Below are 17,955 nucleotides of genomic sequence, written 5' to 3' on the forward strand. Positions count from 1 at the left end.
GAAATGTACAATGTTAATTAATTACAATAAATAGATGAATTAGGAAAAGAAACAAAAAGTTCTAGTTCCGAAAAAACAAACAAACAAAAACACAATATTCCAGAATTACTTAAAATCAATAACAAAATCGAGCAATAATTCGTTTTAACCATATCTCTTTAATTAATTAACTCGTTTAAGATTAGAGAAGGGCAGAAAATTAGTGGTTAGACCGCGAGGTTACTTACCATGTGGTTTGCTAATTTACAAAATCTTCCACAATATTATTATCTGACGTCACCGCTAGGGAAAGCAGGTGCCAATTCTATATACAAATACATACATTCTCAAAATCAACGTGCTTTAGATAGAATTTAGAAGGTGAGTTGGTGTTTTATTAGAACCAAAATTTTATAGTTGAACTAAACGATAAAAGGATTAATAAATGAACTATAAACAAAACCTTAACAAAGTAAAAGTAGAATTCGCTGTCTCTCATATTATTTCACGAAGTTAGTGTAGTTCCTTTTATTTCATATTCAAGATCTTTAGAAATAGAACTTGGAAGTTGTAAAGGTTCAGGATATAATTTAGTTATTTACAAACGAAAATATTCGGGTGATATATGATAAGAAATAAGATAGGTAAGTCCGGTGTCATTGTTTAATGAAATTAATGGTTAGATTAAATTGCATAGGTGATTACGCTATTTTATAAATGATGAGTTAAATTTAAGTATTATGACGGTACCTAGATTTACTTTTTTAAGTTTTATTTGTAACGTTAGGATTAAGGTTAAGCCGTAAAACTGGTACTGGTAATACTTAACCCTAATTAGGCTACTAGTACTAGTAGTGTATGTGTTATTTAGTTGTATGGTTTGACTTTAAGTTAAACATATTAATATAATTATAAATTAGAATTCAGATAACATAAGATGTATTATTATTGTAATTTCATGTATTATACAACTCATTGTTTATATCTGTATCTTGTAATTAAACTATAAAGTAATAAGATACTTTGCATTTTTATTTCATAAAGTAAATATTGATCTTGATGATACAAAGTATGTGTGCTCTTTAAATCACATAATCCTGTAGCTCTAATGTTCTTAGGCTGTCTGGAGATAATTCTTTGTTACTCGGGAAGGAATCCCCCCCCCCCCCAAATAAAGAACCAGACCAGTTGTTTAAGTGCAGTCAGTATTGGAAAGTGTGCTAGCATTATCTACGTAGGGATGGCATGGATGCTCATATTGAAACAATACAAAGGTCATCTAGATTTTCTTCTCTACAGGTCATCAGAAGCTAGAGATGAAGAGCTACCTGGCATAGTCATTCTATCTCCGATATATATGCCACTTGTCAGCTATCCAGAGCATTCCAAAGTTGAAAACTGGTGAATGGCCAAACTGAGATTTCTTATTTTAATTGTTCCTCATCATCTTTCTTCAATGGGCCTAATGCCTACCTAGTTCCTATAGTAACTATAATTTTATCATCATTTGAAGGAGCTAAACAGTCTTCAGGATCTTTGACTACATATTTTATTATTATTCTATGCAAAATTTATAAAGCTTTAGAATACTGGCAAAACAAATAGAACCAGAATTTCCAGTTGTAAAATGTTGCTCTATTGTAAGAGTAATTAAAGTGGTTTTCTAAAGTTAACTAAAGGAATGGTATAATGATGAAAGGTGAGAGTCTATTTAAACACCAAGCTTTTGATAGATAAAGTGGTGAAGCTGATAATGTAAGGATTTTATTCTCCAGGTAAAGTCGAGATAGCTTAGTCTGCTATGTGATCATTAGCCGGATCAAGTGATATGTCCACTTCCATTCCTATCTTTTTTATTCCTTTTTTTAAAGTTCACTAGCCAGCCCTACACATTTTTTTTTTATTTAGCAATAAATGTTTTCCTAATACTTGTCAGTAATATTGAATGTTGAGCCATTCCTTTTATTTTCTGTTTAGTGAATTAAAAACCTTAATTTTGCATTACTTAGGCAACATACATTTGAATATAATTATTGTTTTAAACAAAATTAAATAATAACTGCCAAATTTTTTGTACAAGCCAAAAATTGCAAATAATAAACCTTGAGACAAACATGCCTGATTGTTATATGGCAGATGAATTGAGTTTTTTAATCAAATTTGTATGTTCTCATTCAAAACAAAATGTCACTAACAGATGTAATTGGGGGTAAAGATATTAGTCCCTTTGAGTTGGGCCACCCCATAGAATGCTCAGTACATATGTTTGACAAGTTTGGTTAATGTTAGTTATTCTATCAAAAAAACAATTTTCTTCCTTTTGGTCATGACCATAGTCCCCTTAGGATAATACCTATGTGAGCTATTTTGAGAATGTTTTGTTTGATTTAATTCAGTCAGATTATGAAAAAAGGCATGATCCGCTTCTTTCTCATGGAGAAGCAGTCCTTGTTTAATACTCAATTGAAGACTTTGAGTTTGTGTATGATTAGGATTGATCAAAAAATGTAAGAGAAGTTTGCCAAAAAAAATATGAACATTGGCAATTAAATAGTATGAGTTGTGCAAATCCATAATGGTGCAGTGTTATTTGTACTTACCATACAACCACATAACAAACTTTATCAAAAGCTAATAAACATACCTGTATGCATATCAACCAAGTGCTGGACATATGTGCCTCAGTTGAAGCAAAGTTGATACTATAAGTATAATCATGTGACTTGACTGCTGGATATATAAACATATATTTCTAATTAGGCTTATAATTTGCAATTAAAGATTTTTATCTTTGTCTTTTTTATGATTATGCAAAACATTTAATATATTACTCTCCGATTACAAAAATGGTAATTAAACCTAAAACAAAGACACTTTTAAGATTGTATTCAACACATTTTAAACTAGTGTTACAACCATTGATCAACTTTCAATTGTTGCTTTTGCCATTTCCTCTATTTTAAATATTGCATATATTCTTTTTTCCATTTTTCACATCTTTTAACTTAATCAAACATTAGTACATGCAGAAGGCTAACCATTATTGTACTGTGCCTTTGATGAGGTAGCATCTGTCAAGTAGGAAGTGAGGCAACAATATTTATTTTAACATAAATGTTTACGTATATTTTGTCATTGCAAACTCTCCAATACTACTGCTTCTTTTGTACACTTGTAAGAATTGAAGAAATAATTACAATTTGGAAAAAACAGTAACTTTCACAATTATGTAATGGATAAATAATGGGATAATTCATATTTTTCATATTGTTATAAGTACATATTTTAAAAACATTGTATTACTTTATCCACTGTTAATAAGCAGAAAACAAAATCATCAATCTTCTCAAACCTGTGGGTAAAATGATAAAGTTGTGTTTTTTTGCAATACAATGTGATCTGCTTTCTTTTATCTGATTAGTGATATTTAATCACTTTGTACTTGTTTGACAGTTTTTCAAAGGTAGCCATTTAATTTTTTTTTATGGATTTCCAAAATGAATAAAGAAAGCTCAGGTTTGAATAATGAAAAGCTAGAGAAAATCCTATCTTCAGGCGCAATAATTTAAGAGTTGTTATTTTGTTCATCTTAAACTGTTGTTCATGAAAATGTATTGCACATGCAAGATAGTTAAGAACTTGTAACAACCTGAAATTAATATGTTTAATAGTATTACATTGGTTTCTTCCTACAAATGTCCACAAATTCTGTTGATGAAAATAAGCATATTACTTCATGACATTTTCAAATAACGCATTTTTATGGGGAGCTAATAAACTTTATCATCCTAAAATTGTCAGTAATAAGATACTTAATTATACAAAAACAAGCTAAGTTAGTTGAATATTCCTTTCATTGTTGGAAATGAGATAATTTTTGAAAACGTGCAAAAATCAGTACATGATATTTGATGAACAATTGTGATGTTCATAAAAAAAAAATGAAATAGAGAAATAACAAAGCTTGCTAGTTGAATTATTTATGTTAAACATTTTCCAAACATATGGTTTAAGAATATTTCAGATTATGTTAAACAGTGTTATAGTTTCATACTTTGAGAAACTTACTCAAAATGGATGATCCAGAATATTGTAGGGGAGGGGGTTCGACTAGACCTCTACTAGCACTAGTGATAAACTTGTATTACTTTTTTTTTTATTTATAACTACACACTACTAATAATTGTTATAAAATTAATTAGGAAACCAACAAAATTGTTACGAGTAGCTCTGTTGGGCTATAATCCAATGATTTTAAAGTTTATATATTTTTTCTAGTAATGTGATTTATATGAAAATAAAGATGGTTAAGGGCAAACATTTCAAATTTTGTAATTAAAAACTAAATAGTTTTATTAGAAAAATTATAAGGTTTACACTTAAATTCACATTTTAGTATTCATAAACAGGATGCCTGTTTTAATTTTTTAAGTCCACTTGTACAGTCTTGGCACTTGCATTTTCACTTGTTTTGGATGCCAACAATATGGAAATCTCTTTCTTGTGAGTGTTATAACTTCCAAAGAATGAAAATAAATTTTGTAACAAATGTATTTTATAAGATTTGCCGGTGACTTATGAAATACTTTTTTGAAAACAAATCTATGAAATGTAGAGTGCACACACACACATTGTTAATATCTGGAAAAAGTCAGAATATAAACTGACCATGGCAATGTTTAATTGATATTCATATTGTTGTATTCATTTAGATAAAATCAGTTACTAACTATGGCTGTAACAGGATTGTTTTAAACTCCAGCTGTGTTGATTTCAGAAAAACTAAAAAAAAAAAACAATTTATAATAATTAATGGACTAATGAAATAAAACAGTGACATCTAATATTTTGTTTGCTGACCCAAGCTGTGCTGATGAGCCTTGAATAGGCAAAACTGTAGTCCACAGCAGAGGGTATGGCCAGTCAAACAATGCATTAAGCCTCTACATCACAGATTATCTTTTCATTTTCACTCCTGGTGAAAAAGAAATCTTTAATATTTATACACAGTCATTAAACAGTTGGTCCACTGTATAATATTGAATAATGAATTTTACAAAATGTTACAACGTTATTCACATACCTAAGTTAAATTAAGTTTCTATATGGACTCAAAACCCCATAGATATTAAAGAATACAGTTTTAAGTTAGAAACATAACACATTTTGTTAAATACCTAATTAGCCAGAGAATTTGCAGTGAGTGTTATTAACCAGTTGCCTTCCTTCAAGGTAGTAGTGACGATGGCAGATAGTTTTAATAGCTTTGCAGTAACAAAGACAGGTTGAGTAAATTCAGTAGTAATGGGAATTATTATCATACCCTCAAATTATGAAGCATCCCTTCCACCTGCCCATCATGTAGGTTTGTGCTTAACAACAAATAAACATAATGACATTTTTTTGAATACTTGAATATTTAAAATAATTAAAAATGGTAACTAATGAAACCCTAACTTTGATTAGTTGGTTATTTTTGTGTCACACAATTTAATCGTAATTTTAACTAATCAATTATTGGAATAATCACAAATGTTGGTAATCTGAAACACTAATTTTAGTTAGTTCGTTATTTTTGTCACATTAATTGATGAATCACAATTTTGATTAATTGATTAGTTTATAGACACTAATCAATGTAATTGCTGCTTATGGATAATTGCTTAAATTGTTAAGCTCTGGTTTGTTCATGAACTTCATCCACAATTTTGGAGCTAGCAGGCAGGCATATCTGGGGAGGTTAGGGGATGTTCTTATCTACGGGATGTCTGAAAAGTCTGTAACTATAGGTGATTTGCAGGTTTCCCTTTATTTCACATACATGATGACTGATTATGGTGCTGTCAAAGCATGAGAAGGTTGAAGTAATCTTGCTGTTATTCCAAACTTATTTTGAATTACAAGGACAACATATGGAACACATTCTGCAAAATTCATTGAAGTGCTCATTAGTGTTTGAATGGCACCAAAAATTCTACTTAGATGGGTATCCGGGTGCCTGAAAATTTCCGATCACTATCAACATAACAGTTTCTAACATGCAGAAAACAAGACAATAGGAACCATGATGCCACACAGTTTAAGTTTACTTCATGTGCAATGTTGTCCTTATTTTTCTAAAGCGTATCTAAAACTGCCGATAATATAAAGTTATGAATGTTTGGATGGACAAGTAAAGAAAACAATATATGATATAATTATAAATGAAAATGATGTTAACCCTGAACCTTTTTTGCAGCCATCATGTATACTATAGTGTAGGCCTGCAAAATATAGGATACAGTGTGTATTTTCACTATTCTACATGAGGTACTGAAACAAAAACAAACATTTGGTTTTTGACTTTTCACCAACTAGGAATGAGCATCAATTTAGTGGTCATGAAATTAATATCAAAGTATAAAGTTTCCAACTGTTTCTTTGTTTGGATACTATTGACTTATTGATATTGGTATCTCATAATGCAACAGAGTAATCTTTAACAGTTCACCCTGGTTGACTGTCATAACAGTGATTTCACAATACCCGTGCTGTGCTGGCAATATTTGCACATGACGATGACACTTAGGTTATATGTACTTTACCGGATATATAACCACCTGCCATTATAACATACACTGAGAGATTACAAGACTGCTTAGTGCACTTGCACTATCCAAACAAAGTTAGCACAATTGATGGGCAGAGCTTACTTCAGATATTTTAACAACAAAACTCTGATAATTCTCCATTAGCATTAGTGTGCGAGTTTCTCACTTAAATTGCAGTGAAGTGAAACAACGATTCTATGGCAATGATCGCTGCATACTAATAACTTGAATTATGATGAGCAGCAGTTAGCTACAGTTGAAACAAGGTAAACTGGTTATATAAAAGTGTAGAAACTTTTGGAAGATCATATTTATATTGATACAATAATTTACAGTATTTACTATTACAAATCACACAGTCATCAGGTTTGAAAGTTTCCGATGAGATATAGGCCTCATTTATATTCTAGAACATCGATCATGCCATGCTTCAAGGTGGCAGTAATCATGAACCGATTGCATTTAGTGAATCAGCTGATAATCATTTAACAAAGAAAAATTTAAAATTTACTATTAAAAATTTGCTGCTTACTCAATTGATTCTTTGTCTCCTATATTCATTATTGTCAATGGAAGAGGTAAAAATTAGTGTGGTATAAGAAAATTTTGTAGGTATAATGAATGGTTGAATAACTTGATTTATAAGGTACTCGAGGATTTTTGTACACTTGAAGATCAATGACCTACTAATCAGTGTCACTGATTTAATTTAATCTGAGTCTCTATCACTATGGTTGTTTCCACTTTCGTCATCACTCTCTTTGTTGTGACTTTTTTTGCTTACTGTTTTCTTATTAAAATAATAGTTTGTCTGCAGCTCTGTTTACATTACTTTGACTTAAACTTTGCATAACTTTTTTAAAGAACCAGTAATAGTTGTGGTGGGTGGGTACCTGGTGAGTACACTAGTGCCAGTGGGTCCAGACTTTTCAAACATCCTGTATATGGTTTAGCCCCACATTAAGGGACTTAAGGGAGAGTAAAATACATTCAGAAGGCATCATGGGGGGGGGGGGGAGGAGTAGGTTTTCTGGGGGTTGTTGAATCTGAATCTATCATTGGATATTGTGTTTCAGGCCTCCTTTGGGATCCTGGGACATTATAGATGAAACTGTGTTCTAACCCTCACTGGCAAGCTAGTAGGACCAAACATGGCTTTGGGATAGCTATTAGAAGTAATTGTGGACAATGGAGAAGCATTATTGGTACAGTGAGGCCTCTGAATTATGATGGGGCCTTTGTACTTTACAAAGGAGAATGGATATTGTATACTAGACCTATCAGTTTGTTTGTTCCCAATTTCACTCAATACAGTTTGTTTCATTTCAACTATATTTAATGAATGTACTTATAGCCTTCCTAAACATCCTACTACTTAGCCTGTTTAAGTGGAACCATTTTTTAAAATGTAATGCATCCTGACCTTAAAAACTATCCCAGAAGTCCAGACTATCTGTTGCTTTAAACTTCTTTGATGATCTTTTATTTAAGCTTTGGATCCTGCTAAATAATGCATTCCCATGTCTAGTCAGAGGGTGAACTCTCAAAATGGCTACATGTATATTTCTATCTCTAAACTTGTGAAAATGTTCTTTGTACTTTTAAGTAACTTTTTGATTCACAGTTTGCAACATCATTTGGTCCTAAAGTACATACACTACAAAAAGAGAATGCTCCTTAGTACCAGAAAAGAAATGTAAGGGGTGGTATTATTTAAGGCTATAAACTTGTCTGGAGAATCAATAGAGTAAAGGACTCATGTTTTTGATATATTTTGTAGATAATAGGATGAGAGGACACAAGTTTTAAGATTTGGGAAAGACTTGCTAGACTCATGTTAAGACAGTTTTATTGTTGTAACAGGGTGATTAACTTGTGATAAGTTGCAATTGGCAGAAGTGGAAGCCACTATTTCATCTAGTTTAAGAACATAAGGTTTTCCTTCTTATATATACAGTTATCAAAAGGATGTTCCACATGTTGTTTTTGACATTGGTATATAAAATGTTCTAAAAATTATAACTTGTTGACAAAACCAAGACACTGGAGATTTAGAAACGGCCATAAATTAGGAGATTTATGTCATAGTTTTTTATTAAATGCATTTTTAAAAAATTACTTTTCACATTGTCATCAATAACAGTGTTTGGGGTCACTGAATGTTTTCACGTATGAAGCGTTGTACAAATTTGTCTAGTATCATTATAGGGATAAATAATTTACTAGGTTGTATTTCAATATAGTTTTGTAAGCATTCAATATTACACATTTTGATCAGTATGGAACGATACTGTATTAGTTCATATGTTTAAAAAGAAAAATGACATTCTTTCAGTCATTGTCTGTTGTAGTCACAATAAAAGTCGTAACTTTTTCATTATGTATACATATATATCCCAGTGTATAAAAATAAATCTTGATAAGATCAGTAAAATATGACAATAAATGTTAGTTGTAAATATAAAGTTAGGTTTCTAAATGTATTTGTGTATCTTTGATTGATGACAGTAGAAAAGCCAAGACTATCTAGTTGTAAAAGTTATATGACAATATATCTTGAATTGAAATTTGTCTAAACATTGTTATTATATTTCTTTATAGACTTTAATCAATGCATAAATGTAAAGGCATATTGATGATTACATAAGATGTACAAAACTGTATGAGGTTTTTACAGACCTACACTTGTAGAGACTAACCCATCAACTGTAGTTTGCTGCTGTACTACTCTGTGTGTTCTGTTTTCTGATCATTGGCTCTTTCTTTACCGTGTAGCTATTCATTTGCACCATGGTTGCTTTCTTCTATGCTCTAAAGAAGACTATATAGTTAGACCAAGGACTGTTTCTTTGGAAATATTCTGAGATCATGTTGTGTTTTTATCTTCAATAAATTATAAGAATTGCTATTTAGAGCTGTATTTTTAGAGATAGTTCATTTATATTTTATCTCGTTTAATTTCACTACACTGATTGTGAATGTGATTTATGTAACATTTAGTGGTGATTTTGGAGGGGAATGAACAATGCTGGGTCTTGTTTTTTTTTATGAAATAATGGAGTACATTCTGTCAAACTGAGATATAAAAAAAGGTATTCTTTAAAAATAAATATAAGTGTTTTTTTCTGTGTTAATTTTTTTTCTTTTACATTTGTGCAAAACATTCACTGAATAGCAGTTGTATCAACAATTACAATCTTTTAAAACTTTCAAAGATTCAGTTGCATAATTTGAACAGAACTGGTTTGTCATATTACACTGCACAATATTTAGGTATCAATACAAATTATGAAACATTAATAACCCTTACATCAGTAATACTTAGGGTAACATGAGGAAATAAATCAAGCTGCTGTTTTAATAGTTGATTCAGTACAAACTTTAGTTGAGAATGTTATCCAGTTAAAATGCCTTTAAAAAAAGGAAGGAATGAAACTGTGCTATTGCTAGTCTTTGAAGGAAATTAAGCATTGTGTAAAATAAGTTTAATATATTATCTGTACCTGTCTATTGTGTTATGTATCTTAGCTGTTGCAGCAGGTGAAATTTATATGTATTACTTCTTCATTTCCTACAACTTATGGAAATATTAATTTTATGACCTAGACTTGCACAGTATGGCAATATCAAGAATGGTCCCCTTGTTTGAAAATTCCTGTTTTGGTATACAGATAAAATAATAATAACCATCATAATAAAAGAAGAAAAAAGCATTTAGAAGCATAACTGTACTTGCCTTTAGAAGAAAAAGTATTACAACAAGTATAGTAAAAAAAAAAAATATTTTATAAAGACAAGTAGAGATCAGTATATGTGCAACCTAGCTAGCTATAGTAATATAGAAAGTTTTAATGCTGAAAAATGTTTTGAAACAAGAAAGTCAAAACTACAAAAACTGAGTTACTTAAAATTTAAAAACTTATCCCTGCTTTTGCTAATCACTGTCTGAACCAAAGTAGGGATAAGTTTTTAAAATTTTAAGTAACTCAGTTTTTGTAGTTTTGACTTTCTTGTTTTAATATGTTTTGTAGCACCACCTTTGGAGGCAGCTCATTCCAAAAGCCAACCACCCTGTTTGAAAAGTAATACTATCTAAACTGCAGATAACTCCTACACTGTCAAAATTTGAAATTATGACCTCTTGTCCTATTGTTTTCACTGCTAAACACAAAGTTTTGATGGATCTATATTATCATTGCCTTTAATAATCTTAAACACCTCTATCAAATCCCCTCTGACCCTTTTCCTCTCCAGAGAAAACAAGTTTAGAGATTTTAATATTTTTTCATAGGACAATCCCACCATCCAGGTATCATCCTAATGGCTCATATCTGAACCTTCTCCAACAATTCAATGTCCTTCTTGAGGAAGGGAGCCCCAAACTGTACACATTACTCCAAATGAGGCCTTACAAATGATCTATGCAGTGAAACAATAATATCCCTTGTCTTGTATTCAATATTTCTATATATGCTACCCAAACTTCTATTAGCCCTATTGCTAGCTACAATACACTGTTTAGATGACTTAAGTGATTTTTCAATCACAACACCAAGATCTTTTTCTACAACTACAGTGTCTAATATATTCCCATTTAAATCATAACAATAATTTGAATTGTAAAAACCTACATGCATCACCTTACATTTTGGATAGTTAAACATCATCTGCCATGTATTGGCCCAATACATCAAATTACCTAAATCTCCCTATAAGTCTGCAGCATCTTTGATACAGTTAGTCATCCCTAAAATCTTAATGTCATCTGCAAATTTCAAAATTTTGTTAGTCATTCAAGAGTCAATATCATTAATATATTTCACAAACAGCAGAGGACCCAGCACAGAGCCCTGATGCACACTGCTTGTAACCATGATCCAGTCAGATCTAACTCCATTTATTACTACTCTTTAGCAAATTTTCTATCAATTTAAAAACATTTCTCCCACACCCATAGATTTAATTTTTGTAACAAGTCTTTTGTGAGGAACCTTATTAAACACTTTCTGAAAATCAAGGTAATCCAAATCCATAGTATTTTCTTCATCAACTCTTACAGTAACATCTTTAAAGAATGTCTGAAGATTTGTTAAACAATACTTTCCCTTATTGAAACCATGCTGGCTCTGAGACACTATATCAACCTGCTTTAAGTGGCTCTGCAATGCATCTTTAATTACACTCTCCAAAACCTTTCCAACTACTGTCTAATACTCTTCCACTACTCAATGACCTATATAAAAAAAGAATAGTAGCTAGCGGTTCACAAATAAAATCTTTGAGTTTCTTTAAAACTCTAGGATAAATGTTGTCTGATACAGGGGATTTATCAATTTCTCGTTTTCCCAACTTTTCTCTTGCAAGTTCAGAACTTAAAAGGATATCTTTTACATCAATATTTTTTCCATACATTAAGTGCTCTGGGTGAGGCATAAGATTTGTATCTTCCTTTGTAAAAACTGAGGAGAACATATAATTTAATAAGTTTTTCCATCTTATAATCTTCCGAGATCAGCTTCCCACTGTTGTTTTTAAGAGACCCAATCCCCATTCTAATATTTTGCTTGCCTATCATATACCTAAAGAATTCCTAATTTTTTGAGTTAACTTTCTCAGCCAACCCTCTTTCATATACAGTTTTTTCCCTTTTTAACCAGCTCTCTTGATTTCATATAGTCCTCCAAGCCCTTATTATTTCCAGTATGTTTAAATTTCTTAACTATATTATGTTTATCCCTAAGATGAACATATAAACCTTTACTAAACCATACTGGCTTATTCTTTTCTGTTGCCCCTTTTTTTTCTATAGGGAGTATGTATGTTCTGTATGCATATCAATTTTTCCCTAAATGTTTCCTACATCTGTTCAAGATCCCCTCCCAATTCTTTAGTCCAATCTATAGAAGCCAGATCATGTCTCATTCCATCTAAATTGACTCCTGAAATTTGGAATCGTGGGTACTATTCTTCTTCAATTCTATGTGAAGTAAAATCCCACGCCTAATAGTGCAATAGTTGCTTGTACTTAAATGCTCATGAACCACAACTCTATCATATTCACATTGGATGCTAATATTAAATCTAATGTAGCTTCCTTCCTTGTAGGTTCCATCACCAGTTGGTGTATAAAAGTATTTGAACAATTTCCAAAAGCCTATCTACTTCACTGTCAGACTCAAAATTTTTCCAATTAATACCCCTGAAATTAAAATTTCCCATAATAATATCTTTTTTTAGCTACTATTCTGATCTCATTATACAATTTCTCATTAACCTCCACATTCAGCTCTGGTGGTTTATAACAAGTCTCAATTACAAGACTTTTCCCTTTATATCCACTAACATTAACCCAGGCTGACTCAACCTCAGTGCTGTTTTCTTTAATATGCTCTAACTCAACAGGATGCAATTCACTCCTCATATATAAATCTACTCCTCCCTCTTTCTTTCAATACTCTATCTCTAGTAAATAATCTGTAGCTTGGTATTTCAAAAAATTTCTCTAATCAAAATTGTTCAAATTTAACCAAGTGTCAGTGATACTCATAACATTAAAATCCTGAGTTTTCACAACTGGTTTGAGCTCATCAATTTATTTCTAATACTTCTAGTATTATAATAGTAACAATTAATCATACATTTTAAAATATGTTCATGTTTTGTGCCTGTTGTACATGTTTCCCTGACAATTATATTTCCTATTTTACTAATATCATAGCTCTCACCTTTGTCTAGCCCAAGTTTAAATCTACCACTACTAGTATCCTTTTTGGGAAAAGAAAGGAATTGTTAAGACCCAAGATGGAAGAGTTCTGTGAAAGAATTATGAGAAATAAGTTTCATCTTTTTTTTTCTGTATGCTCCTCTGGAAAAGTCACTTACATACTTACTTAGATGCAAATTTGTTAAAATAGTGAAATTTTGATTCACTCCATAAACATGTATATAATTTTTAGGTGCTCCTAAATATAGACAAAGGAAATGGAGTTATCATTTTTTTATAGGTACAATAAGCTTTAGTTTTGTGCATCCAATATTGTGAAATAGTCATTGTTAATATTCAGACATTCTAAGGATCATGAACTTGTTAATTCTTTATACCTCATATATGTCTCAGAAAAAAAAATGTATAGTCACTGACAGAATGTTTGGTTTTGGGCAGATTACTGTGCATTGTATATTTTTTTCTGTCAGTTCCTTTTTTGAGTTAAATTCTCATTTTCTCATTGTATTCATTTCCTTCCATTGTTACTTGTATTCATGTTGTACTTTTTCTTTTCAATTTGGTTATTTACTGTGATTTACTTTATATAAATAAATAAATTTGTATATATATAAACCAAATAATTTATTAATTATTATTATTGTTTTTGTATGTTACTTCCCTTAGCTCGTTTTTTAGCCACATGCTATTTTGTCGTTTTTCTTACTCCATAACTATTCTGTTAATGGTTTAAGTCTCACTGGAAACCCAATAAATGGCTGTTGGCTGAAATGTTTTCATGTTTACCAATAAAATTATTTTAATTTGACAAGCTTTTCACAATTATTATATTTTTTTTACATTTTGTAATTTCCTCACCTATGCAGTTCTTCAATTACTCCATAACTGCTCATTCCATATGTTGATACATATATACGTTTTTGCAATATGGTACTTGCCTCCTCTCACAAGATTAGCTATTCTTGTTCATTGCAGCCTTCTATATGCAAACCTTTCTTTATGCATGCCACAAGCCTTGTGCTCCCCTCCATGTTGGAATTATTATATTCCAACATGCCTGTCATGCAATTCATCATCTGTCATCTCTTAACTAATAGTAGCATAATGTTACGTCTCCGTGTGTCAACCGACCTTCCGCAACCTCGCACCGACGAAACTCAAGCGACACAAGTCCCTACCCAACAAAACTGGTTTATTCCTTCCGAATACAACCTAACCGATACACTCAACTTCAACAATCGCGCCAAACAAACGCTATAGCAACGAACGTCAACAATACTCTGACCGCAGATCAATTACTCACTATCCACTCACACGCATTACATTACCTCTTTTATATACCAGCCTACCCTCTATCTAGTCAATACTAGAGCATTCGCCAAGATACGGGATAGTTCTAGAAACAAGAGAGCGTGAGAATTGTCACGTGATCTCGATGACGCAACAATAACATGTTCATGTGGTGCATGTGACTCCCTCTATACCCCTATACTGAACCTTCACTTTTTGTTTGGCAGTGTCTAAGTTCAGACATCATCTTTTTTTGTTCTTCATGCTCCCGTGTGAGGACAAAAATTTTTTATTTTTGCCCAATGTGTTTTTTTTTACATTACCTTTTATTTTATTTTCTAACTACCAGTTGTTCATTTTGTCGCTATATATTTTTGCAAAACACAACCATTATTTGAAAGCTAAATGGGTCAATCTTTGTCCTCTGACATTGCCCAGCCTCCTCCTGAATTGGTGGACATTATTTAAAATGACAAGGAATTTGATTGTCTTTTCCTGCCTCCAGAGTTTGCCATTTCTTCCCACTTGCAACCTGAGGATTAATCTAGGCCTAATTCAGTCTTCACCAATTTTGTGTCTTAGATTTGTTATGTTTTATGCCCTTTCCCTATGTCTTATTCATCTTGCCCTTCTTTGTTACAAGAAACCTCATAGAAATCCTGAGGGGGTCTGCAGATACCCTGCACCTTCTCTCCTCCACGTTAGTTCACATTTCATCCTCAGCTCTGGCATCAAATACGTGGTTTCTTTATTGTTGGGACCTTGTTGGCATGAGTGCTGTATTGGCTCAGGACAGTTTACCCTCAACATATCTATGGGACTTACATCTTGCTCCTTTTGTAAGATGTTATGTCTTTGGTACAGTCCCAGAAACCATTGAGCTTCGGGTTACGTCAGCCCATCAGCAATCTACCCTTTGTCGCCCGTTTGTCTCAGTCAGAGCTTCATATGTCACCTATTTCCATTTCTTGTCCTTCATCCTCCCAACCCTTACCTGTTCCTTCTAATTGGGGTACTTCTTTTCATTGATTTCCTTGATGATGTAACGTCCATTGCCACAATGCTGGTGACTACTCTGTGGGTTTGGGGCCAGTGGGAGCTTGATTGTTGGAGTTTCTTCCTTGCTGGCATTCCTTCATTGATGATCAGTGGGTGATATGGGCTCTGTCAGAGGGTTTTATTTTCCAGTTTCTTTCATTTCTTCCTGTTTCTCCTTACCTCATTTCCTTTCCTATTCCTCAAGATCCCATGCCATGTTAGCACCTGTCTGAGGTGGTTCAAGATTTGATTTTTGCAGTGGGCTATTAAACCAGTCCATCAACTTTCAGGGGTTTTTCTTCCTGTCTTTTCATGGTCCCTAATAAAATCTGAGATTGGCACCCAATTATTGATTTATTTCACCTCAACCACTTCATTGCACTCTTCAAGTTTACCATGGAGTTTTTTCACACCCTCAGATGGGTGTTTTCATCAGGATTGTGGATGTCTCCAATGCTTACCTCCACATCCAGTTAGCCCAGCAGTCTTGACCTTATCTTCCATTTGTCCATCTCAGGGTGGTTTACCAATTTTGGGCCCTTCCCTTCAAACTTGTGTTGGCTCCTTATGTGTTTTGTTCCATAGTCTGGGCACTTTCTCATCATCTTCATGCTCTGGGGATGCAATTTCATTATTACACGGATGACTGGCTCATTCTGGTTCATTTCAAATAGGAATTGGCCAGTTGTACCCGCCAATTTCTTTCTGTGGTTTCTAGGGTGGGCTGGTTAATCAAATTGGAGAAGTTGTTTTTTTGATCCACTCAATATCTTGTCCATCTGGAGGTCTTTTTTGACACCAATCTCAGTTGAGCTCTGCCTTCTCCTTTACATCTTTGGTCCATGGAACTTTCAGTTCACAATGCCCTTTCGTCTTGGTCACTTACTGCTCATGAAGTGCTATCACTTTTGGGGATGAGGTCCTCCATGACTGAACTTATCCCTCTCAGCTGTGCCCATGTGAGATTCCTGCACTTCACAAATGATGAAACCTTGCTCTGGATTCTCTTTCCTTCCCCATCTCCCTTCCTCCTTCCCTGAGAGATGATCTGCTCTGCTGACTGTACAAAGCTTGTACGTCAATGAGCATGCCACTTCCTCCCCCACATTCAGATCAAAATTTCATCACGGATGCATCCCTTCAAGGTTAGGGAGCATGTATCAATCACCAGGAAGCTTCGGGCCATTGGACTGCGGACGAAACTCTTGTCTCAAACTTTTAGCGATATGTTGGGTATTACATCACTTCATTGTTCTTGCCTGTCATTCTCTAGTGATGGTTCATTCGGACATCTCTATGGTGGTGGCACATATCATCCACCAAGGGGGCACCTGGTCCAAGGAGGCTACCTCCTGATTGAGTTCCATACATAAAACTTCAAACCATTCAGCTGAGAGTGGTGAGGTGGTGTTCTGCTGTTGTAGATGCAACATGCCCTCCAGAGGTCTTGAGGGTTGACGTGGCCTTCTGATTATGTTTACACAACAACACTGGAGTTGAGCCATTGCCTTACTGGATAATGAGACCCCCTACAAACATTTCCACAACCAAGGGAGTTGAGGCATCACCTTATGAGCTGATGTGGCCTCCCCCTTCCCCTCTTCTGATATTCGGATCTATATCTCTCATGGTCAGGGGTATCCTTTGGATGATTTTGGGGGCACTTCTTTTGTTCCCTCGCACCAGTCCTTCCTTTTGAACTTTGAAGTGAAGGTTTGGTAGAGGAGTATAGAGTGAGTCACATGCATTATGTAGAGCATGTCATGCTACTATTGGTTAAGAGATGGCACATGATGATTTGCATGAGTGACATATTTTAATATGATAATTCCAACAAGAGGGAGCACAAGACTTGTGGCATGCATAAAGTAAAGTTATGTAGAGGGCAAATACCAATTGGAAATACATTTTCAGTATAGGAAAATTAACTTTCCTCAGAAGTTTATTGTTAAAAGAATTATTTCTAAATTTAAACAACTAAATGTCATCCTTATATTTATAGAGCTAATGGATATCATGAAAAGAACCACTGTACAAGACATGGAGGAAGATAGTTGGGAATCACTGAACTTAAATGTTGAACTACTGTCAGCTATAAACCAATTTAATTTCAAGTATATGACACCAGTTCAGGTATAATTTTTGAATATATTCCAAATAATTTGTTTTACTAAAGAGTTTATCAAAAAAGTCGCATAATGTGTGTGTGTGTGTGTATATATATATATATATATATATATATGCACACACACATACATGATAGTAAAGTAAAAACGAAAACTAGTTAGGTACGGTTAACGAAAGTAAGTACGTTAGTAATAAGTAAAATTAAAA

The 17,955-nt window shown here is 33.0% G+C and overlaps 1 protein-coding gene across 6 annotated transcripts in view; it reads left to right on the top strand.

Annotated features, from left to right (window-relative positions):
* Nucleotides 1-286: 286 nt before the first annotated feature.
* The window catches only part of LOC106462072 (ATP-dependent RNA helicase DDX55-like), a 162,304-nt gene continuing 144,635 nt past the window's right edge, over nt 287-17,955 (top strand). For 2 of the 6 annotated variants that reach the window (XM_022389206.1, XM_022389209.1), the window contains exons 1-2: nt 417-623; nt 17,624-17,754. In XM_022389206.1, the coding sequence (XP_022244914.1) occupies nt 605-623; nt 17,624-17,754 (150 nt within the window). In that variant the 5' untranslated portion in view covers nt 417-604. Of the gene's footprint in view, nt 361-416; nt 624-1,278; nt 1,465-17,623; nt 17,755-17,955 lie in introns of those variants that run through there. The other 4 variants (XM_022389208.1, XM_013921957.2, XM_022389207.1 and 1 more) reach the window with 4 other exon arrangements.

This window comes from Limulus polyphemus, unplaced genomic scaffold (genome assembly GCF_000517525.1).
Source record: "Limulus polyphemus unplaced genomic scaffold, Limulus_polyphemus-2.1.2 Scaffold1088, whole genome shotgun sequence".
NCBI classification, from domain to species: Eukaryota; Metazoa; Arthropoda; class Merostomata; order Xiphosura; family Limulidae; genus Limulus; species Limulus polyphemus.